The following is a 23749-nucleotide window of genomic DNA, read 5'->3' on the forward strand; positions in this document are numbered from 1 at the left end:
TGTTCCGCCGGATGAACGACATTGGAATCCATGACATAGCCTGGGCTGGAGCCGACGACACCTAGGGCGGGGCGGCCTTTTCCCCGCGCCCGCAGCGCCCCTCCCCGCCTGGAGCGGCCCCCTGAGGAAAGTGCCACCGTCTCCCACGCTCAGAGGCATGTGCGCCTCCGCAATCGTCAACCTGGAATACGTCGACGCTCGCTGACTCGCCACACCCGCCGGAAGCCAAGCCCCTCCAGCGCCCGTCACCACTGCGCTGCGGGCACAACTCTACCTATGCCCAAGCCGCCCCAGCGTCGCTACCTGTAGTACCTAGGTACCTACCTGTAAGGTACTAGGTATGTATAAATCTCGGGTGCGGAACCCATCCATGCTGGACCGGCCCACCCGCTTCTCGGGGAAAAGGAACGCGGGCGACCAAGCGGGCGACCAAGCATTACAACTCAGATAATACCCGTCGGGCTTCTTCTTCCAGTCAGCGCAGCCCCTGGCGAATGATGCCCTCGGCATTTGTCACCATCATGTTCGGTATTCGCAGTGGCGACGGCGCGGCCTGCAGCCACCTTTCTTTGTACTCCGTACCTTGCATGGCGACTTCCAACACGAGGTACTTCGTAAGTGCACACCAAGTTACTTTGCTCTGGACTCCTACATAGTACCAACCACACCGGGCATGCCATGCACCGCATGCAACACCAATTGTCCTCGCGGCGGCGCTGGCCAGAGCCTCTTGTTCATCAGAATGCTTCCTATTCATTTGCTTTTGCCATGTGACCCCACGCCATGCCGGACCACCCCGTCCCATCAACCGCACTGCCTCACACAGCAACCCTCACTTCCATGCGCTCAGTCCCGCCCACGGGTCGTGTGCCTGTTGCGCCGGCGGCCCTTGTGTTGGCCTCGCCTGCCCGCCGCTCGGCGTATACTCGTACTCCTGGTTGCCATAGTGGATCGTCTGCTGCGGCCCCAGCGGCGGCGGGCCCGGTGGCGGAGGCGGCGGCACGAACCCGGGCGGCACATAGCCCGCCGGCGCCTGCTGCTGTGCTGCTTGTTGTTGTTGTTGTTGTTGTTGTTGTTGTTGTTGTTGTTGCTGTTGCTGTTGGCCCCCGTACCCCTGGTACATTTGGTGCTGGCCCTGCCCAAACGTCGTCTGGTTCGGCGGCGGCGAAGCAGGGCCCCTCATGGCGCCCATGCCAAACGACGACTGATGCGGCGGCGGCGATGTAGGGCCCGGGTTTCGACCGTACTGGCTCGGGTTGTATGACGGATGTGAGAATGTACTCGCCGGCGGCGGACTTGAATAGCCTGGATAGCTCCCTTGCTGTGCATGTTGTGGCTGGTGCTGCTGCTTCTGCATCATGTGCACCTGGTTCGGTGGTGGTGACGTCGGCACCTGGTACTGGCCCTGGAAGTTGGTCTGCGGGTATCGCGGCCCTTGTCCGGGTTGGAACAGCGGCGCCGGCGTCGGTCGCCCAGATGCTGTTGTCGCCGGGGGCGACTTTGCCGGGTCCATGGACATGCGCTCCATCAGCCCGCGCAGCCGCTCCCGCTCCAGCTCCGCTTGGCTGCTCTTGCCCGCCGACCGCTCTTGCTCGATCTGGTTGAGCAGCTGAGCGCCCTCGGCTCTCCGGTTGTTGACGAATGACTCGACGTTCTTATCCAAGCTCTCCACCGTCTCCCTCATCTCCGAGTACCAGTTCTTGGCGCTCTGCAGTCCGGCCTCCAGATCCAGAAACTCCTGGTACGCCCGCTTGTACTTGTTGATGACTGACGACCGCTGACGCTGAATCGTTTCGTATTTGCTCTGCTCGGCCCGCACCCGCTTGTCCTGCAGCAGGGCGTTGAAGGTCGCTGTGAGCTCCTTCATCAGCGCCGACTGCTTGTGATTCGCCTGCAGCAGTCGATTCTGATGCGGCCGAAACTTCTCCAGCTCCTGCTCGAACAGCTGCGCTTCGTAGTTTGATATCGACTTCTTGTTGAGTATCAAAACCTGCGAGATGTCGTCGTTGTGAACCTGTATCCCGTCAGTAGACGCCAATTTATGTTGTCGGCTTGCTCTAGTCTTTCCCGTACCTTCTCCTTGAGATCTTTCAACACTTGATTGCGCTCTCGCTTGACTAGGTTCAGCTTCTTGAGAATCTCCTCCACCCTGTTGATCTGATCCATGACGCTGGGCCCGCTCTCGCCGAAATCCGCATCGAGAAGATTCGGCTCAGCCGCCGCTGGACTCGTCGCGTTGCTGCCGCGCCCCCTGGCTACAGCCACGGCTTGCTGGAAGAGCTGGTCCACCTCGCCATCCTCTGCAGCCCGTCGCATCTCGTCAAACTCGGCTCCGTTCTGGCGCAGTTTCGCGGCGAGCTGGCTGTCGCTCCTCAAAGCCTCCTCCAAGGCGTCGCCATAGTTTCGGATGTCACCTCTCAATGTCGTCGTCAGGCGGGCGCTGGGTTGCTGGCTCCACTCATTTTCGTATTTGGAACGCATCTTCTCGCAGACACTCTCTTCCATGTCCAGCTGCTTCGTCTTCTTTTCGAGTGTCGACAGGATCGATTCCCTCTCTGTTCTCAGGAACTCGAAGATCGAGGCGGGGTTCTCGTGGTCCGCTACATCAACACACCATTGTCTGAAGTCTTCGTCCGGCAGTATGTCCTGGTCAAATCCGCCCTTGAGGACCTGAAGGGCACCAGGGAGCCGCAGGTAGTCCAGGCTGGCTGCCATTTCCCCATTGGCTGTGTCCACCTTTTCGGTCTCGGCCCGCACCAGCTTGGCCTTTTCCTCATCGTATAAGCTGGCAGATTCGGTCACGGCCATGGGCACGATTTTGCCGAACAGGTCCGGACCAGTAATACGCGAAATATCCTGTCCCGCATAGAGCTCACTGACCGGTATCGGCTTGGCGGCAGGGAGTTTGGAGATGGCGGGTAAACTCGCTTCGACGGGAACGGTCTGATGGTAGACAAAGTCGTTGTCTTTGACAGCTTCGCGCAGCTTCTCTTGAGCAGTCGAAAACTGTCGTTTCGTGAGCTCCTGCAGCAGGCCGCTCGTCTCAGCACCCAGATTCGAACTCGACGGCACCGAGGCAGGAAAATTTCTCGCCATACGCTCCGCCTCCTTGGCGAGAGTTTCGGCGACTTGGAGGCGGCCCACGGCAATTCCGTGCTCGCCCGCCTCGTCATCCGCCAAGGCTTGATAGTATTGCGCTGTGGAGTTGAAGAGATGGGCTTTGATCTAGGCTGCGTCAGGCTGCTATCATTTTTGAGGAGGTAGGGGGCAACAAGAAGAGGCCGGCCACATACCTGTACAAGCGTCAACCAAACCTTCTCAAAGATGGCACGGTTCACGTTGTCCTGGACGCCCTCGATAGACTGGCTATAAAGGTGGCCAGTCTGCGCCGCTAACTTGGCTAGGAGCCCAATCTTCTTCTGATCCGCCACTTGCTTCTCGAGGAATATCTCCTGCGCCTGCGCGAGCATGATCTGGATGAGCGTCTTGACAGTCTCGCGGCTGAGGTCAAAGGATGGTGCATGGAGGAAATTCTCGTTGATATATGTGAACATGCCGGCGGATGCTTGGAAGGAGTGGTATGCCGTCTTGAGAGCGGACTCGTCAGCGCGGTTCTGGAAGGCGCCATGGCCGGAAAGGATGGCGGAGATGTTGAAGATGACGGATGCCTTTTCGAAGGCCAGGGAATATTGCGTCGTGGGCTTATGGGTGAAGGCATCGAACCTGCATTTGCGCAAGAGGCGAGGCGGTCAGCTGGGCCCACATCCCCACGGGTTGCAGGAGAAAGCCCAAAGGCGAGGCGCGGGGCGTACCATGTGAAAGATATCTTGATGTGCTGCTCGTCTATTGGGAAGCGCAGATCCAGCAGCTCCAGCTGGCCGTAGTAGCGGTAGAGCATATCACGGCCCGAGGGGCTCTCCTTGCCGGCGCCGCGCATGTCCTGGCGCAGGCGGTTGAGCGTGGCACACTCCTCAGCGTAGCGCTCGGGATCATCGCCGTACGTGTCACGGATGTAGGCCTTCAAGGGCGCGACCCAGTCGATCTCGTTGGTGGCCTTGAGCGGCGCCGAGATCATGGGAGACTGCGTCATGGTGTCTTGTACGACCGGACAGGTCTAAGCTGGGGCGGTTCCGCGTGGAGTGCGATGTGTCGGTCGACAGGCGGGTCAGCCAGTCGCATGAATGCGCGACCAAGGCGGCGTGACAGATGCGAACGAGCGTGTTGGGCACACTCGGAAGCGGGACAGGAGCGCAAGGCAGGTGCGGCAGCGGCGGGCAGGCGGGCGGCGGCGGCAGCGCAGCGCAGAGCCGTGCCTGTGCCGCGTCGCGGTCTCTCGTCGACGGTGACAGCGGGGCTGCGTGAGGGGTGAGTGAGGCGACGAGAAGGACTGGCAGGGCTGGTGGGAGCTTCGGGAGGTCGCCTCTTATGCGGCCAGGTCGACAAGCAAGGCACGGACGGCTCCTTGGTGCAGCGGCAGCAGCGTCGTTCGGCACCTGGTGCTCCCGCCTGTGGCTTCGAAGCGTGAGGGGGTGGTGGGCGTGCGGCCGGGCAGTCGATCGAGTGGCTGGCGGGTGCACCGGAGGCTGTGCCGCGGTATTATCCAGGAGGGATCGCGAGCGGACTGGTTACTGGCGGCGGCGGCGGTGGTGGTGGTGGTGCTGCTGCTGTTGGCGCGGCCGTCGAGAGAGTTGATGGACGCAGGTCACGTCGTTCGAGAAGCAGAAAGCGGGGTCTGACTCTGGGGGGTGGTTTGATGAGCTGTCGGACAGTCGGAGCACATAAGGTAACTACTAACTCGGTGCCTGCCCTCGCTTCAGCTACCGCACCGCACCGGAGCTGCCTCTGTCAACCGCCCCGGTACCCTTTCCGTGCCTGCCTATAGTAGCACCTTGCTTGCCTTACTTAGTAACCTTTCATTACTTGGGTGTACCAACTTAGTGCACTGGTCGCAGCGCCTGGGCCGCCAATGGCGACAGGCGCAAGGTATCAAGGTGAACCCGCTGGAACCACCAGAGCTCACAGCTGAGCTATGACGCAGGCGGGGGTCAGAGCCTGTTTGGGCAGCTCCAACTCGGAAGGTGCTCCCGGTGGCCCTGCTGTACTTCGCAGCTACGTACGAAGTACTGTACGGCCTCATCTGAGGCGACCCCATAAAACACAATACACGTACTGAGTCACTCAGCATCCGAGTTGTCGCTCGCGTAGGTAGGTACTATCGTGTCGAGTCGTCTATTCTCTGTCGTTAGATCAACCATGGCTTTCGAAACATGTCAGACCTCATGCGGACGGGACGATACTCCCCTGTGGCTGGACGCATACACGCGCGCGCGCGCGAATGACGGGGCCAGACGTTGTCGAGTGCGTGGCGCGGCATGACGAAGCGCTTCGTGGCAGCAGCATGGGCTCGGCACACTCGGTCCAGATGCACGGATTGGACAAGCCCCAGCACGGGTGCTCCCAACGCGAACAACAAGGCCCTGCCCCCTCCACTCACCTCACCAGCGCCGAGTTGTTTCATGAATCTGAGCAGGCAGGGACGGATCTCGGTTGGGCTTTGTTGGTAACTAGCGGTGGACGCTCGTAGCCGCCGAGACGACGCCTCCAAGACAAGGTCAAGGTTGGCGCATCATTCATAGTCTCAATTGCAAGATGCACCTCCACAGCCCCCCTCCCCCCCCCTTCCCCTAGGCTGCGTTGAAGATGTCCTGCCTGTGTTGGGGTTGCAGATCTACGATCATCCTGCTGGTGGCACAGTGAGTGCACGTTTACCTCCTCGCGCGCATCGATAACAAACAGCCACGACGAAGTACTTGATACTCTATGCATCATCCCCGGGCGCAGCACCACCACGGACTCTGTCATCACCCAGGCAGCATCGTGACTTGGGCGCGTGGCTAGCGAAGCGCACGCGGCTGACGCGACAGCGCCGGCGCGGCCATCCACAGCACGATTCATCCCACGGCCGAGCCGGCGTAATCAGCGACGCCATACTTGGTAACCGTCTCCCACGTCGCTCACAGGTTGTAACCAAAAACACCAGACGACAAAACAGCCACAGCAGCTAGTCACTACCCGGAGCTTATGCAGGTGACGAAGCCACGTCCGAGCCGGCAAACGCCGCCTCGGCGCCCCGATTGGCCCGGCCCCGGCGCTTCGCTGTCAAATGTCCCCGTGGTGCGGCATAGCAACCGCCGCTCCCGCAACGGCCCGCGCTTCCTCAACTTGATGCTTACCTGGCACGGCACGGCACAGCATCGCAAGGCATGGCATCTCGGTGCTTCACGAGGCAGGCGAGATTTTACATCTGAGCTCGCATTTCGTTGACTGGCGGTTGCTGACATGGAGACATGTGTGTGCCCCCTACTTGATAAAAAAAATCACACAATTCCATACCCAACGCCTTGTGGACTGGTGGCCAACAGTCCCCCTTCCCAACGCTAGTGCCAAATACATTCCGTCTCTCAGCCCTTGGAGTCCTACGTGTAGACACTCTCCGTCCACGAGTTGACTTGAAGCCCCCGCTCCGCCATCTCGGCGTCCCGGAGGAACGCCTTTGGCATCCAGACCAGGTGACCCTGGATCTGGGACAGCTTCTCCCTCGCGTCCTCGGCCGGCATGAACTGGTCGTAGATGTGGCCCGACTTGACGCCGCGAGGCGGAAGATATCGATCATAGTCGTCAAATGTTTTGACTGTAATCGTGTAAGCATACGGCGCTTCCCGTGGCGCTATCACAGCTGGGGACACTTACTGTGGTCATCTGGGTCTGCATGAAAGAGATGGCGGAATAGGGTAGTGTTCTTGTCCGCCTGACCCGTCCATGTCGACCACAGCTCATCGCCCATGGGGTCCTCGACAAACTTGTAGCTCTCATCCTGGTCATGGATGTTGTTTTCCGGGTTAACATTAGGTGGGAGCGCGTTGATGTCCTTCTCCGGGTTGAGGTCTTGCGGAGGCAGCAGACCCATGTGCTCTCGCCACAAGAACCGGCGTAGCGTCGCCGCGTGGTAGCCGGCCTCGAAGGGCTGGCCATCCATGGTGCTAGGAATGAGCTTCGTATCCTCCATGACAATACTGAGCTCGCTGTCGTGGTTTCCGAGCTGACTGCGGTCGTTCAAGTTGCTGGATCCGCAGATGACAACACGATCGTCTGCAATGAGAAGCTTCGCATGCACGTACAGCTCCTCTTGAATCCAGTTGCGAATCTCCGACTCTTCGTCATCGTGTGCATCCCACGGCTCATCCTTGAGGGAGCCCTGGCCAGCCATGGCATGGTGCGCCACCGACGCAGCAGAAATGACCTTTTCCTCGGGCTTGGCGGCTTCGAAGCGTTCTCTGGCCTGCTGCGCATCCTTGTCGGCCTCAATCTCGGACACGGACTTTTTCTCCGTCTTGTCCTTCTTCTTGCCCAGGTGTAGTTTGCTGCCGTCCAGGCCACGATGTTCATGCTTGTTGCTTCCGTGGCCACCATCGTCAGAGCTATCGTCCTCGTATCCGTAGACTCCCTCAGACATGATTTCCTCCGCTTCGGCGCGCTGGACCTGCTGGTAGCTAACCCCAGTTTTCTTCTCCGCCTCACAGATGGCGTGCGTCTTGTTGAGGCGGTCGTACGATCGAAGGTTGAAAAAGAAGATGTGCTCGTCAGGGTCAACGCCCTGCGCCCTAACCTGCTCAAAGATGGAGTGCTCTCCGCGGCAGATCGATTTGTACTGATAGTCCATGATAGCTCTGGTGCCCGAGGCTGCGTTTTCACGAAGATCGCCCGCAAATCCAGGAATTGCAGGGATGATGACAATGACGCGAAATTTGCGCTTCTCCTTGCCCGCTTTGACGACAGCATCGACGATGGCCTTTCCAATAGTGTTGTGAATGGGCGACTGCTGATCGCCCGTGGCGGTGATGAAGAATTGGTTCTCAATGTACACGTAGTGCTTGGCGTTGCGGATGACCTCGCAGTAGGCGTTTTGGATGGAGTGATCGGTCAGAATGCCGCTGGACCAGTCGGCGCTCGACCTTACGATCTGGGCGTGGACGGTGCCGCGGTTGTCCAGGTTCTTGGTGCTCAAGGGCGTCAGCGGATGCTGGACGTAGTCTCCAACCGGATGCTTGGGGCGCTGCACGCCGACCAAGTCCTCGTCCTCGCCCTCGCGGCCCTCGAGTATGATCCAGTCGAATCGGTCATCGCGTTTGTACTTGTCTCGCTTGATGAAGTTCCAGCGGAGAACAAAGTGCTCAGCGATGTCGTACACGCACGGCCCGATCAAGCCCATGGCCACGTCGTGCCAGGGCATACGGCCGTACTCCGCCTTGCTCAGCTCGTTCTGCTGCCAATCCTGCACCTTCTTGAAGTCCATGATGCGGTTGTTGTTGAAGTCCTGGCCGGGCCAAATCTCCTCAGACACGCCTTCAGGGTGTACGTCGGACAGGGGGTGCTGTCGGGCGTCCCAACGGCCGAAACAGAGGTCCAGACCGCCAATGAAGGCCATGGCGTAGTCGATGACGATGAACTTTTCATGGTGTGCCCAGTACATGGTCATGTCGGCGGCATTCTCAAAAACGTTGTGGTCAGGGTGCCGCATGATGCGAATGTTGCCATGGCCGGGCGTGCCTTCGGGGCAAAGAGACTGGAGGGCGTGCTTGGTGTGGATGGAGTTGCATGTCAGGGCGGCCTCGACCTCCTTGTAGACCATGACGAAAATCTTGACACCGGCTTCAGCTTTACGCTTGAGGATGTGGTCCAGACGGTACTCTTGGTTGTGGTAGGGCGGGCGGCGCATAAATAGCTCGGGGGAGAGCCACCAGTCGGCGATGTAGATGGACTCCTTGGCCTGCTCGAGCGCAACCGACACGGCCCAGAAGTAGTCGCAGCCATCGACATACCATTTGATCAGGTTGCCGTCGCGCTCAGGAAAGAAGGACTCGAACCGGTGCGACTGGCAAATCTTGGTCCGCTTCTCGTCGCAACGCTGCTCGTGCTCCTCGTCATGGCGATGGTCCTTGTTGAACTGCGGGGGCGGAAAGAGTTAGGATGCGAGAGGTTTAGGTCACTTGTCGAGCCCCCGCGACCGGGGGAGGGGGGGGTGTCACTCACAAGGTTGCCCAATTTGCCAATCTGATGTCTGCGAGACGGGGCGCGAGGTTAGCTACCACGACACGAGATCCGGTCATGGGGGGTTGGGGAAGGGGGTTAAGCCGACTTCTTGTGAATGAGCTGGACCTTGGCGTCGTGGAGCTTGGATTCGGAGAACTTGTCCTTGAGGTCGTCCATGAAGCTCGAGAAGCCCGAGGAGCCGCCGCCTTCCTTGGACTCTGACATGGCGGGCAATTGCAGTCCGCTCGAGGAGCTACGCTGGGACAATGTGTATTCGGTGGAGACGGTTGGAGCTGTCTGGCAGTGTTGGAGAGGCCAGAGATGGGGTCGCGACCTTGCAGCGTTCGGAGGAGGGTCGAGGAAGTGGAAGAAGCAAAAAGAGAGGCGGGGTCAGGAAAGGGGGCGGAGGTGCGGAAGGGATCGTGAAGGGACGATGTCATCGAGAAGCAGAATAAACTCGTATGTAGGCCAATGCAGCTCCCTGTCAGTCAACCTTGGCACAAGACCCTCGTCCACCTGCCAAGATGGTTTGGCGCGAGTGTTGGTGGTGGTGGTGGTGGTGGTGGGGTTTGCCCGTTCGCTTTCAGCATGGATGAGCCCGTCGTACCAGCCCAGCCATCCATTATTCGCAGCCTGTCGGAATCCGGGCGTAGCGCACCCCGCCACGGGGGTTTGCGATTCACTATTTTCAGCTGCCCACCACTGAGGCGCCCACCTACGTAATGGCGTGCAGTCGGTCGGTTATCGCACCGGACGCCGACATCTTGCGACAGGCTGCAGTCCGCGGTGCAACGAAACGTACTACGTTCGTACGGATGCACGGACGGATGTCCTTGCAACAGCCGCCGCCCGAATTCCGGCTGGTCATTATGCACTGGCGCTGGTGGCCTCTCTGCCCCGCGATGCTGCCCGGTGTCGCTGTTCCAAGACGTGAGATGCGCACAACGAGGGGTTGCACTGACGTCATTTCCCTCCCGAGCTTGGAGGCGACCTGCGTCACCACCAAACTGCTGAAGCAACACACAACGAACGACTGATGGTCGCGGCAGCATCCATTGCGACTTGACCAGAGAAGGTAACAAAGCCCTGACAGAAATTACATGATGCCGCGCCACCGGCGTGCCGTAGTGAAGCCACGGCGCCTGCGAATAATACATTTTCTTCGAGGAGCGGGGTTGCTAACTTTGGGGTGTCTGGCTGTGCAGCTGAGACGAGCTGATTGAGTTCAAGCCCAAGTCAACACACGCCGCTGACCACTGGCCTCGCGCAAGATCTGAAAAGGTTCCCTGCCTCTGTCCCATACCGCAAGGTCATGTAGAGCTCTGGATGAGAATACAAGAAGCCTTGCGGGATACCTGTGGTGTGTGTGTGCAAGGCGGACCACGTGTTGAGGATGGATAATAAAGCTTCAAAAGACAGACATGGCGATTGCTTGGGAATGCGTGCAATTACCCCTGGTACTTTACGTACGCAATTGATCGCGCGACAGCTGTGATGGCGAAGGCGCTTCGTGCTTCCATTACCGCCTACCGCTGTACGTGCGCCTGCTGTGTACTCGGTCGGCATGGCCCAGGAGCTGTTGATTTCAAGCAATCGAGGTGGTATAGACATGAACATCCATTTCGTAACCCGTAACTGGACTTCTTTCACTCAAGCGGTCCCGTGTTGAGGAATCGGGCCGTGCCTCTGAGGAAGTCGACGGGAGGAAGCCCAGCCCAGGCCCACCCTGGCCGCCTTTTGCTATTACCTACTGCCACCGGCTCCCTCCGCCCCAGGCGGGCGGGCTGTGCTGCTTCGTTCAGGCCCAGACGCTGCAGTGGCTGATGAGGCGTGGACGTCCAGCTCCCAAGACGCCCCCGCGAGCGCCTCCCCTGGACCCCGCTCGCACCCATTGGGCCCCTCCACTCGTCCTCCAATGGCCGTCGCGAGTCCGGCAAGCTGGTGAGGGGCATCATCCAGTCCCAGGAGCCTGTCGAGTCCCCGTCCCTGAAACCCCACCGGTGCTTTCCATGCCAGCTTTCCTGACCGCCACGAGGGTTAGTTAGTTAGGTGCACCGCCGAGAGGACAACCTCACCTCCCTCCCCCCCTTTCCCGAATCATCAGCTTTGGTCAATCCCCCTCTGCCTCCCTTTCCTTGTCGCCCCTAGTGCGAGCTCGCCCTGTGCTCGCCTGTCGCTCCACAAGCACCTTCATCTAGACAAAGCAACGTCGCCCGCAGCCATGTCCGCTCCCGTTATCCCCCCCGGCGGCACCATCGTCCAGACCTTCCGCCAGTCCTTTGTCGACGTCCCCGTCGACAAGGAAAAGGACAATGCCATTGCCACGACCCAGTTCCTCGACGCTGCCGAGTCTCTGACGACCATCTTCGGTGGGTGATGCCGCTCGCCGATACCACCGCTCCTGCCATGCGTCACCCGAATCAGAGCCATGCTGATACTGCCTCGCCGCCGTCCCAGATGCTCTTGGCTCCGTCGCCTTCTCCCCCGTCAAGTCGGACATGCTGGGTAACGTCAAGGCTCGTAGCACCCATCGAGGACCTTTTCCTTATCTGCACCAACGAAAAATAGAGAGCCCCTCGCTGACCAGCCTCGAATCCTGCAGAAGCTCCGTGACCGTCAGCTCGCCGCCCCCGCCGAGTCAGAGAACATCCAGGACCTCTGCCGCAACGAGCTCAAGACCAAGAAGCACACCGCCACTGAGGGCCTTTTGTGGCTCGTCCGGTCCGTTTGAGATGAACCCTCGACCGTTGTTATAGTCGTCGCTTCTTCTAACTTTCGTTATAGCGGCCTCGAGTTCACCTGCATCGCCCTCAGCCAGAACCTCGCCAAGCAGGCCGAGGAGCTCGCCGACTCGTTCCGTGGCGCCTACGGCCAGACCCTCAAGCCCCACCACAGCTTCCTTGTCAAGCCCATCTTCAGCGCCGCCATGAGCGCTTGCCCCTACCGCAAGGACTTCTACGCCAAGCTCGGCTCCGACCCGGCCAAGGTCCAGGAGGACCTTCGCGTTTACCTCGCCGCCCTCGAGAAGATTGTCGGCATCCTCAAGGGCTTCCTTGACTCCAAGGAGGCCAAGTGGTAGTTTACTTGAAATCTATGAATGGCGGTACTCTCCAGCGAGCTTATCTGCGGGGCTACATACGAGTGAGCAATCAGGAGAAAAAAGGCGTACCAATTGATCGCATATTATGGAGGCATCATCCTCGAAGGCCTAGATATTTCAGCGCCAACAAATACAACGCAAGATTCACTGCATCTTTGGCACTACTTCCGTCAATGCCTTGGCATTGTGGGTAGCTTGCGTGGTACTGCACAGGGCTTGCCTGCAAACCTGGTGCTCACCCATCACCACACGGGGGAGCTCAGATGGCGGCTTTTCATTGACGCTTCAGCCTCCCTTCAACACAGCCGCCGGGTACCCCTGGCACTCGCCAAACCTTGACCAGCTCTAGACCAGCGGCCTCTAGCATCTGGGAAAAGCCGCGCTCCGTCCGCTCCTTGCCGCCCATGGTCATGACGGCTTGGTCGAGCACGGCGGCGGGAAAGTCGGCCTCGCCAACCCGTGATGGGAGCACCATTTCGCAGATGAGAACCCGCGAATCTGGATCCATGGCTCCCGCTAGCCGGGAGAGTATCTTGATGCCGACTTCATCCGCGTAGTCGTGGAGGATCATGCGCATAAAGTATGCCTTTGCGCCTGCAGCCATCTTCCGTCAGCTTGATACCCCGATGCAGTCCTTGGCTCATCTTCTCCTCTCACCTTTGACGGGCTGCTCGGTCATAAAGTCATGCTCCTGACGCTGCACCTCGCTGGGGAGAACGTTGTCTGTTCGTGAAAGTGCAATCACCTCGGGCCTGTCCTGCAGGACGCAAGCGGCGGGGTCAAGGGCGTCTTCGTGAAAGTCAAGTATCTTCTTCAGCACCGTGCCGCGACCGCCCCCCACGTCAACGAGCTGTATTCGCCGGTTTGAAACCTCGCATGGGCTGTTTCGCAACGAAGCAAAGTCAAAGTGGCCGACGACAGGTATGGCAAGGTCAAGTCCGGCCATGCCCATCTGGAAAGCTCGGAGGCGCTCTTGATCTTGGCTCATGATGGCCCATACGGGTGTACCTTCTCGTTTGTGATAGAAGGTGTATGGGTTGAAGAGGGGGTCGTCTGGTTCTTTGGCGTTGTTCAGCTGACCCCTTTCCGCGAGATAGTCGTCAAAACTGTGCATCGGCTTGAGCCACTCGTCATACCTAGACGCATCCGTTAGCAATCCCCAAGCGTGGCAGCTTTGGACAGTGCATGAGACTCTACATGGCCAAGAAGAGATGGCCCGGCCCCGGCTCATCCAAGAGGTACGCTTGTGAGAACTTTGTATGCAGATAGTCGCCGCCATCGGGCTGCGTTTGCTCAAGAAACCCAGCGGCGACTGAATCGCGGATTATGGATTAGCATATCGGGCAACGCCTTATTTTTTTCAGCATGTGAGGTGTCACGAGACGCTGTCTGAGAAGCCACCCCGCGGAGGATTGCGCCGCCCGATGCACGTACCGAGGACTCGGTTCATCCGCTCTGGCGGTTCTCGCGTGTCAGCGCAACCAGCCGGCAAATCGCGTGTAGGCACAGCTCGCCCATATGTAGCATAACTATCACGCACCTAAAAGGGACTCTTGGACCCCAGTTGCCTGGGACAAGCCTTGGAGAGAAATCGCCCCTTGACGCGGAATGGCGTCAAACACTTTAAGCTTGATGAAGGTGCGGATAGCGACGAGTTCGGCCATCTGTAAAATATCGCCGGACCGTACACGGCAGGGCGAGCCCTTTGTCAGCCACTAGCAGTCAATTCTGTGTTACATAGGGGGCCGCTTTCGGTCGAAATCGTAGTGATTTCGACACCGGGGACCGCATCAGATGTCCCTCCACGGAGGTGACGGCATACATTGAGGCCATGATAGTTTGGCATCATATCTGGCGACACGAGGCCACAAATCAGCCTCCTTGCCCGGGCAATTATCTCGACCCGCGACGCGTAGCCAGCCAGGTCGGGTGCCTCTGAGTATAAGTTGGCGGCATCAGCCAAGCCGGTGATAGCCTGGTCGACTTGACTCTTGCTGGGCAGCGCAGAATCCATAATCACAGTTACTCAACGTTTGAAAGTTTGCGGCAATTCAGGCGTCTGACTTCGAGTTCGAAACCTATAGACAGATGGGGCGCAGAAGTTGTTTGTACGTTGACTGTAGGAGACAACTGAGGGAAGAGAGTTGAATTCGCTCCTACTTCATAGCCGGAGCAACTCAATAATGAATGGACCCGAACAGTGGCTCCCAGCCGCCCGCCCCCCTGCCAGAGACGTCATGTCGATGTCTTTTCAAAAGTCTCTGTGCACTGTCTGTTTCCAAGGCTTGTTTGTGGTCTAACGATTTCGACTGTTAACCGAGCTGAGAGACGCGTCTTGGACTTGGAAGCGGGGGTGCGGTTTGGCGCCCGACGAGCATGATGTGTCAGGGACTTTCTAAGCTTGGTGCTGGGCACCTGCTGCCGCATTTCTTTGTGTGCTAACCAAGGAAGATAGTTACATGGTAGCCACAAAACTGCTCATCATCTTGGTAGTTGGGCGACTGCCAACATCCTGTCGAGCCCGGAATCAAACCGGGGAACATGGCAAGCCGGGCTAAACATGGTCAGTCTATACGAAGCAGATGCATGGATTGGGTCGCCACGGAGCGACCCGCCTGCGCGATGCATGCTGTGCTGTTGCTTCGCATGCCTACCTATGCGTGTCCAACAAGGGTAGGGGTACGTTCCTTGGGGCAAGGAACCCGTGGCCTACCAGAGGATACGCCCGCGCAACTGGCTGCCGCCGTCTGCGCCCCCCATGTCGACGGGCCAGGGCAGCCAGGCGACATATTGTCATTCCACCTGACGGACGAGCTAGGGTGGCTAGGGGATTGAGCTGATGGACGTCGAGTGTTTGCTCTCGGGCGGCGTTTCGGCCCATGTCAGAAATCCATGGCGTTGGTGGTGGTGCTGACTCGGTCGCATCACAACCGGCAGAGAGCCGGGGGGTACCCGAAGTTACCTCTTGTGATGCGACTTACAAAGAACTTTGCGGAGGCAGGTGCTGTGCAACGGTGCCTACCCTTGTGGGTGGCAGTACGAAATTACTTCCATCGTACAGGCAGGCAAGATGCGGCCACAGTCGGAGGAAGGACTCCTGCAGGCCCGAGTCGGCATGCCGCTGGCTCCTGCCATCACTGCAAGACACAGCAGACCCCCAAGCTGGCTGCTAGGATCAGTATAATGCCGCCGATTTGTGCGCCCGTGAGGTGAGCTCTTCTGCCGCCGCAATAGCAGTACAGGACGGACACGCCGCTGCTACTCTCTCTGTACGTAACGTAATATCCGTCCCGCAAGGCGCTCTCGGGTCACGACGCGGGATGCAAGGCCACCTCCGTCAGTCTATGAGCCGCAAATCAAGGGACAATCTCAGGCTGTCGGATTCGACAGGCTGCAGGAAGCAACAAGTTCGAAGCCCGATTTTGGCTTTGCTCCGCGCTTACACACTCAAAAGGCCGTTCGTTGCTGTACAACCGACAACATGCGAAGCGTTTCTCACCAGCCATGTTTCACGCACCCTTTTCTGCCGCTCACGACTTGCCCCGCGCACCGCAAAGCTTGGGGAATTCTGAACAGATCTTTCTCTGTGTCTGTCAGCGTCCGTTAAGCTTAACAATAGTGGCATTATACCTGTTGCCCGTTGCTTGCCGCGTCCTGCAGCGACGGCCATCGTGCCGGCCACCAACAGTTCTTTCTCGCCACATCGCCGCCATCACGACAACCACAGTTTCTTGAGACCCCAGGCGTGATAGAAACTTGGCTCGTCATGTCTGGCGCAGCTGATTCGCCCAAACAAGCCTCGACGCCGTCGAGCCCCCCCGAGTATCACGAACCCCAAACGCCACTGTCAGGGCCCTTGTCACACGCTACACGGACATATTTCGAGGACCATGTCGTGGAAGGAGCGCCAATTGCCGAAATATCGTACAGTATCGAGCCTGATTCCTTCGACGACGATGAGGGTTATGCTGCGTCCACATCGACTAGTTATTTGTCATCTCTAGCTTCAGATGTCCGGCGAGGCATCGAGGAGAACGGAAGGATCTATGCCTCGTACGGAATACACAAACCCTGGATGCCTGTTGATGACCACGAGGTTGGTGCACCGTCTCCATCGCACGCCGATGCAAACGCTGTACAGACTCCGTCTCTAACGCGGTGGTGCTACCAGATGGATCGTAATGATCTACAGCACCGCAAATTCACTCTTCTTATGCAAGACCAGCTCTTCCTCGCGCCAGTCGGAGATAGTCCGCAAAAGATCCTCGATCTCGGCACAGGTTCCGGTATCTGGGCCATAGACGTCGCGGACCAGTATCCGTCTGCGCAGGTCATTGGCGTAGACACGGCCCCTGTCCAGCCCGGTATCTTGCCTCCGAACCTGTTCTTTGAAGTCGATGACATCGAGCACGACTGGCTATGGGAGCGGTCGAGCTTCGACTTCATTCACGGTCGAGAGCTCATCATGGCCATACGCGATTGGCCACGACTCATCCGCCAGGCGTTCCATCACCTCAAGCCAGGAGGGTACCTGCAGCTCGCAGGATCCTACCCGGACTTCCAGTCTGATGACGGGACCTTGCCCTTGGATTCGGCGTACGTTGAAATGGGCAAGATCTACTTCGACATGTCGGAGCGGATAGGTGCATCCGGGCGAGAGGTGCTAATGTGGAAGAGCTACCTCCAGCAAGCTGGCTTCGACGACGTTCACGAGCGCCTGTACAAGATACCTACGAACCCATGGCCCAAGGACGAGAGGCTCAAGAGAGTGGGCATCGTCGAGCTTAGCCATTTCCGCGAAAACATCGCCAACGTCTTTGCTAGGGGGTATGAGCAGATCCTGGGCGGCGACCCGGCGTACTTTCAGGTTCTTCTTGCTCGGGCACGTCAAGAAGTTCTCGATAGGTGCATGCACAGCTGGGTGCCATTGTAGGTCACTTCCGATTTTGGATCTACGTGACATCAGACCAGATTCCAGGCTAACAAGGACTTAGCTATGTCGTCTATGGCCGGCGACCGGATATAATCGCAAAAGCTGACTGACAGCTACGAGCGGAGCCATGTCGTGACCGATGCGGGAACAAGCCTTCAAGCATCTTGCCAGGTTCCAGCTTTCGGCTTCGTGTCGCAGACTCAGAATATTGTGGATAATGTCAAGGCAACACGATGGCGGATGGGCAGCCGCTGGAGTAGACGATAGGGCTGAAAGGGTCGAAATAGCATGTTTCTTGCACTACGTGCATTTCGCACATCACTCTCTGCCCCGCCATCATCAACTACAGTATAGTAGGACGGAGAAACGCCCAAGTCGCACACTCGCAATCGCTTTGATGAACAGCGTGCCGCAGCATCACCAAACATGCCCTGTAAGCCACGTGGACGTGTGAGGTGGTGGCGCAGAGCTGAAGCGTCTAGTCTGGGCCTTTTGCGCAACATCGCTTGCCGACAGCCGGCCTCGACCTGATGGGCGGCCTACCACGAGGGAAGAGGCTCAGACATTGCGGACGGATGCTGTATTTGATTCAGATGGCTGCCACAGCCGTAGCCAATCAGACCGTGCTCGACTGCCACTCGGCATTTCAAAACGTCAGCTTCGGCTGAAGCTAATGCCGATCCTGGGATACTTATTCACACGATGGCTTCAATATGAGAGGGGCGCGTGGAAGATGGCGTCGCCTCGCACAAGACCGCGTAAAGCAGGAGGAAGAACAAATTCGAGCACTTTGCAGTCGCCAAGCCTACGGTCGTCCACAAGACATTATTTCATACATAACCGAAGGACATTTGTTGTCCACAAGAGACATTCACGACCCTAACAGCTCGGTATATATACACCACGACTGCCGCGTCCGTCATGGCCGATGCGCTTCCGTTCCACGTCGTCATCGTCGGCGCCGGGCCCGCCGGCCTCTCGGCAGCACTGTCCTTGGTGAAGAAGCACGTCGAGGGGGCCGCCTCCTCGCCGCTTCGCGTCACCGTCCTCGAGATGCGCACCGAGGTGCAACGGCTCGGCGGCGCAATCAACCTCACGCCCCTGGCCCTGCGGTACATCGACTGGCTCGGGGCCGGGGCGCGGCTGCGCGCCCAGGCGGCCCCCGTGAGCGCCATCGAGCTGGTTGCCCACCGCACGGGCAGGCTCCTCGGGCGGCTGTGGCCGGGCGTGGACGCGATTCGCGTGCAGCGCCAGCTGCTCGTCGAGGCGCTGCGGGACACGCTCAGGGAGCTTCCGCGGAGGGAAGACGTCGAGGTCAGTGTCGTGTATGGGGCAAGGGTGCGGGGGGTTGAGGAGTTTGGCAAGGCAGATAGTGGTATCGGCGAGGGGGGCGTGAGAGTCACGTTTGAGAGGAGACGGGTGTTTGTCGAGGGAGGGTCCGCAGGGAAGAAGAAGCAGCAGCAGGAGGAGGAAGACGCGGAGACGGAGACACTCGAGGCAGACATCGTCGTGGGATGCGACGGCATTCATTCCCAGGTCCGCAGCCTCGTCGTCGACCCGGGCCGCGAGAAGACGTACTCTGGCAAGTGCAACGCCTACGGCTACGCTTCCATCCCCTCCGACACGACGACGACGACGACAACGACGGCGGCGGCGGCGGCGGCAGCCACCCCCAAGAGGGAGTCGTGGCTCCGGACCGACGGCCAGCCGCTCATCACCGACACGACGCTCGTGAGCCACGGAAACGACGCCCTGCTCCTCACCTACTACGAGCCGTCCCGCACCGACCTCTACCTGGCCGCGGTGAGCCCCGTCGCGGAGAACAAGGAGGACGCGCGCGAGGGCTGGGCCGCCCAGGGGGCCGACAAGGCGGGCATCAAGCGCAGGCTGGGCGAGACGTTTGCGGGCGGCGCCCTGCCGTACCTCGGGTCCATCATCGACCGCTGCGACGAGTGGTTCTTCTTCCCCGTATACATGCTGCCCCCCGGCGGTGCCTGGGCCAAGGGCCGGGCGCTGCTGCTCGGCGACGCCGCCCACGCTGTAAGTGGAGAGGAAAGCTGTTGACACGCCCGTGCCATCATCATTCCGTTCGCCGACCACCACCAGCCCTCCCCCCTATGATGCCCCTCCCTCCCGTCCTGCTTTTTGTCACAGTCACCCTCATCTCGCCCATCCACCGCTCGTATGTCTCGCTGACCTCACGTCCTCAAGATGCCTCCGCAGGGCGAAGGCACCGGCGTCGCCATCGAGGACGGGGTTCTCCTAGCCCACGTCCTGACGCGTCGCGCAGAGCGCACCATCCCGCAGCTCTTTGCCGACTATGAGACCCTTCGAAGGGCCGACATCGAGCAGACGTACCGCGACACCATGGCCCGTTGGAACGCCCCCGTGCCTAGCGGCTGGCTCAGCGGCATCGTCATGGAGTGGATCACCTGGGGCTTCATCAAGTTCCTCAACTACAGGCACGACTACTTTGGCCGCGATGTGAGAAATCGCCAGCTGCCTGCTTGAGTTGCCTGCTTGATCAGGGATGCTCGCGGGGTGCATTTCCCGCTGCACATGTTTTGCTCAAGGCCTTGCGTGATGTGATGAATTCGATTTTGAATCTATCAAACCCCGCTCGAGGGTTGTGTAACATCAATGAACCTTGACCTGACCATGTGCGTCTCTTAAGTTCTGAACTCCCAAACGCCGATGCTCCTCTAGGGCAAAACCAACGCTTGACGCATACAATGCACAATGTCAAGAAGTTAGGGTAGAAGGGATGCGTCAAACTCATCGACCGATTCGCGCAAGCTCCTACCTCGCGCTTCTCGATCTGAAAGACAGATATCTTGGTCGCCGTATGCGGGGCCTCTTGGTCCTCATAGAGTTCAACGACTCCCTGTCCGTCTCGCAATCTTGGCAGAGCCAGCGGGCCATGGCCTGCGTCGCCTCGCCGTATTCAACGTTGACGCTCTCCTTGGGGGTCATTGGGGGTGGTTTGTCCCAGCCATGAGCCTCGCCTTCCACTACGCGGACTGAGAAGGGCATGTCGTGGCTCTGTAGCCTCTTGGCGAAGCGAATGCCCTCGGCGAGCAGCATGTCGTACTCGCACAGGCAGAGGTGAATTGGCGGCATCTTCTTGAGCAATTCGTCCGGCATCAGGCCAGGCGACAGCCTCGGGTCGGTGCGTTGCTCCCGGGGCACAGGCGGGTATACGTACGAGGCGTCAATCAGGTCCGTCAGGCCAGGCGACAGGGTGAGCTCCGGCTTCGTACACGTCTGCCGCTTCTCCGGGCGCGTGATGGTAATGTCCAAAGTAGGGTAAAACACGACGAGGCCAGCAATGTCAGGCGATGCAGCCGGCAGCTTGTAATCCCACCGATGAGGCTCCTGCAGAACGATCCAGCTGCTCAGGGCAATGGTGGCTCCGGCGGAAAAGCCCGCCAGTATGATGCGGTCTGCATCGATGCCGAACTCGGTAGCACGAGCCACAATCTGGAAGATGGCATCGACGCAATCCTCGACGGGTGTGGGGAAGGGGTAGCTCGGGGCGAGGCGATAATTGACAGTGAATACGACGGCGTCCAGAGCGCCCATCACAGCGCCGGCCCAACGGGCATCGTCGGTGCCCTGACCGAGGATCCAACCACCGCCGTGGAAGTTGATGACGGCGGCGCGAGGGCCGACTGAAATTCGAGGCGGCACCCAGACCTCAACCTTAATCTTTTGCGGCCCCTTCCACTCAGACAGCGTGGAGTCGAGCCAGATGTCCCGTGAATGCGTCGGGGCCGGGGGGTCGGATCGGTTGGATATGCTGAAGCCCAGGTTCGCGGCGTAGCGGACGGCAGATGCCTTGGCAGTCAGGTACCATCGCGAGCTGGACTCTAGGGGGTTCACATAGTCCGGGGTGTCGGCACCCGAGGGCGCAGGGCTGAGGCCGGCAGGAGTGGTCAATTCACTGGGCGCGGTGCTCGACGCAGTGCTCGTGGCAACGCTGGCCGCAGTGGTGGAGGGGGTGATGGGCTTCAGTCCGTCCATGTGAAAGTCGACACCTCGTGCCAGTGGTTCCCGTCGTCGTCGCCGGCGCGGGCCCGGTGAGCCGGTGGACGGGAATTAGGGCCGGGCGCGGACCGCCGCGATACACCGGACTCGTCCAAGGCCTATCCTTAAGCAAGGGCAGAAATTGGAGTGTCGTCGGGACGGACCCGTGACTGTGCGTGAAGTGACTGGCGGGCAGCCGAATGCAGATGGTCCAACTGGGGGACGTGTGCCTGCAAGACGCGATAGGCAGTGAGCGAGCGCGAGGTGGCCTAAGCCGGGGTGGCTCTCGTGAGCAGGCCGGGTCAGGGACCGGGCGACGGTCCCAAGGTTTACCGGGGGAAAGACGAATGAGAGGCCGGACGGGGAAAGCTTCTTCTGGCACGCGGCGCCTGTCTCGGGAGCAACGGAAAATGCAGAGGCCAAGTGGAGGAGGGAGAGAATGGATGGGAGGACAAAAAGGGCGAGCGATGGTCATGCGGCATTACAGGCGGAGGAGGAGCGGCGAGTTTAGCGTTGGATGTGTTGGACACCTACCTGCTGGGAGAGACGGACGGACGTGTTGGGGGAGGGGGGGGCGCTTCGCTACAGTGGGATGGGAGGGGGCGAGCAAGATGGAGGCCGGGGACTCGGTGGGCGCGGTGGGCGCGGTGGGCACGCTGGAGGATCCCCGCCAGCCCGGCCGGACAGTATATTGTCCGTGTGGCGGCCCCGTTTTGCCGCCTGCCGCTGGCTGCCCTTCCGCCCGGCTTCGAGAGCGTTCCGCCACTTGCATTGCGCGTGCAGAAGTACTAATACCTACAGTAAATGCCGTACACAGTGGAAGAGGCGCATGGCCTCATCATGCGGCTGCGAAGCATCAACAAGGAAGGACTCATTGTTCGTGTGCGTGCCACGTACCTGCCCTTGCCTGCCCTGCCGCTCGCACAGGAGGAGCGACCTGCTACCCGCCTGCAATCTTGCACATCTGGGCGGCGATCTCGCTTGCCGGCCTGTTGCCAGGTAGAAATGACGTGCCGGAAGGGCCGGGTTAGGCCTTGGGAGGCGGGCATTCCGGGCAGGAGGTGGGTGGCCTTGGCAGCCACGACCGTGGCTTCCGATAGCGCGCGCGCGCGACGATTGACGTCAACCAGGCAGGTGCCTCTGAGACACACAGGGGAGTGCCAGGCTGTCGGACGCCTGGCGGGGTGCGCTGGCAAATTGCTTACAATTGTCAATGCTCAGGTAATGGTGGGCTCTTGCCGGCCCAGCTTCTCGGATCATGCTCTTCAGCGGGCGGGCACGTCACTCGACGGCGTCAGAGCCTCCCGGTGAACCCTGGGCTCGGTAGCGGGACGCGGCATGGGCGTCAGTTGATCTCGGCAGGAGGCACGGGCCAGACAGAGCCTCAGCCAGTCGGCAGCTTCTGGGCATCATACTACGTTAAGTTAATGCGGCGGGACGGGAGTTACGGGCTCTTGATCGTCCCGGCAGTCGCCACTGCACCTGCATCCTCGCCAAGGATCAGGCACGATAAACGACACGCGCCCAGTCCCTGGTGTTCTCGATCATCTAGCATCGAGCAGCATGATCATCACGCCTGTACATCATCCTTGTTGCCTGCTGCTGCTCGCGCTGCACTCGACTGAACCACCCAAAGATATATGACACAGGAGGCGTTGAGGCCCGCGCCACCGTGCTTTGGCCGCGCTGTACTGTAGGTATTCAAGCTTTTGCCAGCGGCGTGCACATGTGCGCCCGGGGCGCTCGTTACGCTGTACTTGTACACATGTGCCTCGTGCGGGCGAAACATCGCCCAGCCTGCGTCCTGCGGCTGGCGAGGTCCGCCCATCCGCCATGGCGGTCTCCTGTGGTTGGTGGATCTGGGCGGATGGCGATGGCCGAGGGCACGCTCCATGCGCGCCCACATGTGGGCGTGCTGTGATGGTGAGCGCGAGCACGAGCGTCAACGGTCTGACGCAGAGTGATGCCATAAGTCCAGCACCACCGACAGATCATTAGTAACGTACGAGTGGCAACCAGAAATTTTGCACGGTCATCGCTCGAGTGGCATGCCGAGGCCAATAAAACGGACAGAGGGCGGGCGGGAGCCGACCAAATGGCGGAGGAAATGTCATGCACAGTGGGCGTCAGGTACTAATTATTCCCGACCCGGCTGCGGGAAGCACAGTGCCTTAGTACTAGGTTGGCTGCTGCTTACCTTTGCAACCTTGTAGCCAACTTGCCCGAGGCCCGCTCAGTGGGAGTGGCGGAATCGAACTTTACGTACCTACTTCCATGGTAACGGGCTCGCACGTTGACGGCCAGTCCGGCATGGCCCCCCCGCCTGCTCCTTTTTTTTCGCTAGACTCCATCGCGGACGGGCCCAGGCCGCGTCCGACGGCCGGCGCGGCGACCCAGCCCAGCCATGGCCAGCCAGCCCTACCCGCCCGCCTCTCGCGCGCGCATCGGGACTGGACAGGACTCTTGCCCGGTCGTATTTGGCGGGTGCTGCCCGAGGAGCGCCGACGGATTATCCACGCTGATGCCTGGGGTCTGAGGTTGGTCGAGCTCAGTTTTAGCCTGCCACGAACCGAGCGAGTGCTTGTGATAGAGCAGAGGTC

General features: G+C 59.7%; 7 protein-coding genes across 8 annotated transcripts; 3 read left to right on the plus strand and 4 right to left on the minus strand.

The window, feature by feature from the left end:
- Positions 1-832: 832 nt before the first annotated feature.
- On the minus strand, positions 833-4090 carry BRO1 (bck1-like resistance to osmotic shock; the record flags this gene model as incomplete). Its single annotated transcript, XM_047989507.1, has 4 exons — positions 833-2014; positions 2074-3225; positions 3294-3723; positions 3813-4090. The coding sequence occupies 4 exons, from the start codon at positions 4088-4090 to the stop codon at positions 833-835; spliced, it is 3042 nt and encodes a 1013-aa protein (XP_047845509.1).
- Positions 4091-6305: 2215 nt separating this feature from the next.
- On the minus strand, positions 6306-9722 carry JDV02_007957 (Phospholipase D). Of its 2 annotated transcripts, XM_047989508.1 has the most exons (4): positions 9197-9722; positions 9091-9118; positions 6751-9004; positions 6306-6691 (listed from the first exon to the last, which is right to left on the minus strand). In XM_047989508.1, the coding sequence occupies exons 1-4, from the start codon at positions 9313-9315 to the stop codon at positions 6477-6479; spliced, it is 2616 nt and encodes an 871-aa protein (XP_047845510.1). In that variant the 5' UTR covers positions 9316-9722; the 3' UTR covers positions 6306-6476. The 2 variants fall into 2 exon arrangements, with proteins under 2 accessions (XP_047845510.1, XP_047845511.1); XM_047989509.1 differs by having other exon boundaries at positions 6309-6691; positions 9091-9219.
- Positions 9723-11090: 1368 nt separating this feature from the next.
- Positions 11091-12341, plus strand: JDV02_007958 (uncharacterized protein). Its single transcript, XM_047989510.1, has 4 exons — positions 11091-11459; positions 11548-11606; positions 11693-11811; positions 11875-12341. The coding sequence occupies exons 1-4, from the start codon at positions 11312-11314 to the stop codon at positions 12167-12169; spliced, it is 621 nt and encodes a 206-aa protein (XP_047845512.1). The 5' UTR covers positions 11091-11311; the 3' UTR covers positions 12170-12341.
- A 123-nt stretch (positions 12342-12464) lies between these two features.
- On the minus strand, positions 12465-14302 carry JDV02_007959 (uncharacterized protein; the record flags this gene model as incomplete). Its single annotated transcript, XM_047989511.1, has 6 exons — positions 14013-14302; positions 13731-13854; positions 13625-13645; positions 13388-13502; positions 12848-13326; positions 12465-12784 (listed from the first exon to the last, which is right to left on the minus strand). The coding sequence occupies exons 1-6, from the start codon at positions 14202-14204 to the stop codon at positions 12465-12467; spliced, it is 1251 nt and encodes a 416-aa protein (XP_047845513.1). The 5' UTR covers positions 14205-14302.
- Positions 14303-16217: 1915 nt separating this feature from the next.
- On the plus strand, positions 16218-17351 carry JDV02_007960 (uncharacterized protein). The gene is made up of 3 exons (XM_047989512.1): positions 16218-16286; positions 16362-17119; positions 17185-17351. Exons 1-3 carry the CDS (start codon positions 16266-16268, stop codon positions 17231-17233), a joined length of 828 nt encoding a protein of 275 aa, XP_047845514.1. The 5' UTR covers positions 16218-16265; the 3' UTR covers positions 17234-17351.
- A 458-nt stretch (positions 17352-17809) lies between these two features.
- JDV02_007961 (uncharacterized protein) lies at positions 17810-19697 on the plus strand. Its single transcript, XM_047989513.1, has 2 exons — positions 17810-19163; positions 19335-19697. Exons 1-2 carry the CDS (start codon positions 18045-18047, stop codon positions 19632-19634), a joined length of 1419 nt encoding a protein of 472 aa, XP_047845515.1. The 5' UTR covers positions 17810-18044; the 3' UTR covers positions 19635-19697.
- A 225-nt stretch (positions 19698-19922) lies between these two features.
- On the minus strand, positions 19923-21146 carry JDV02_007962 (uncharacterized protein; the record flags this gene model as incomplete). Its single annotated transcript, XM_047989514.1, has 1 exon — positions 19923-21146. The coding sequence occupies one exon, from the start codon at positions 21144-21146 to the stop codon at positions 19923-19925; it is 1224 nt and encodes a 407-aa protein (XP_047845516.1).
- Positions 21147-23749: the final 2603 nt, after the last annotated feature.

This window comes from Purpureocillium takamizusanense, chromosome 7, assembly GCF_022605165.1.
Source record: "Purpureocillium takamizusanense chromosome 7, complete sequence".
In the NCBI taxonomy this organism is placed as follows: Eukaryota; Fungi; Ascomycota; class Sordariomycetes; order Hypocreales; family Ophiocordycipitaceae; genus Purpureocillium; species Purpureocillium takamizusanense.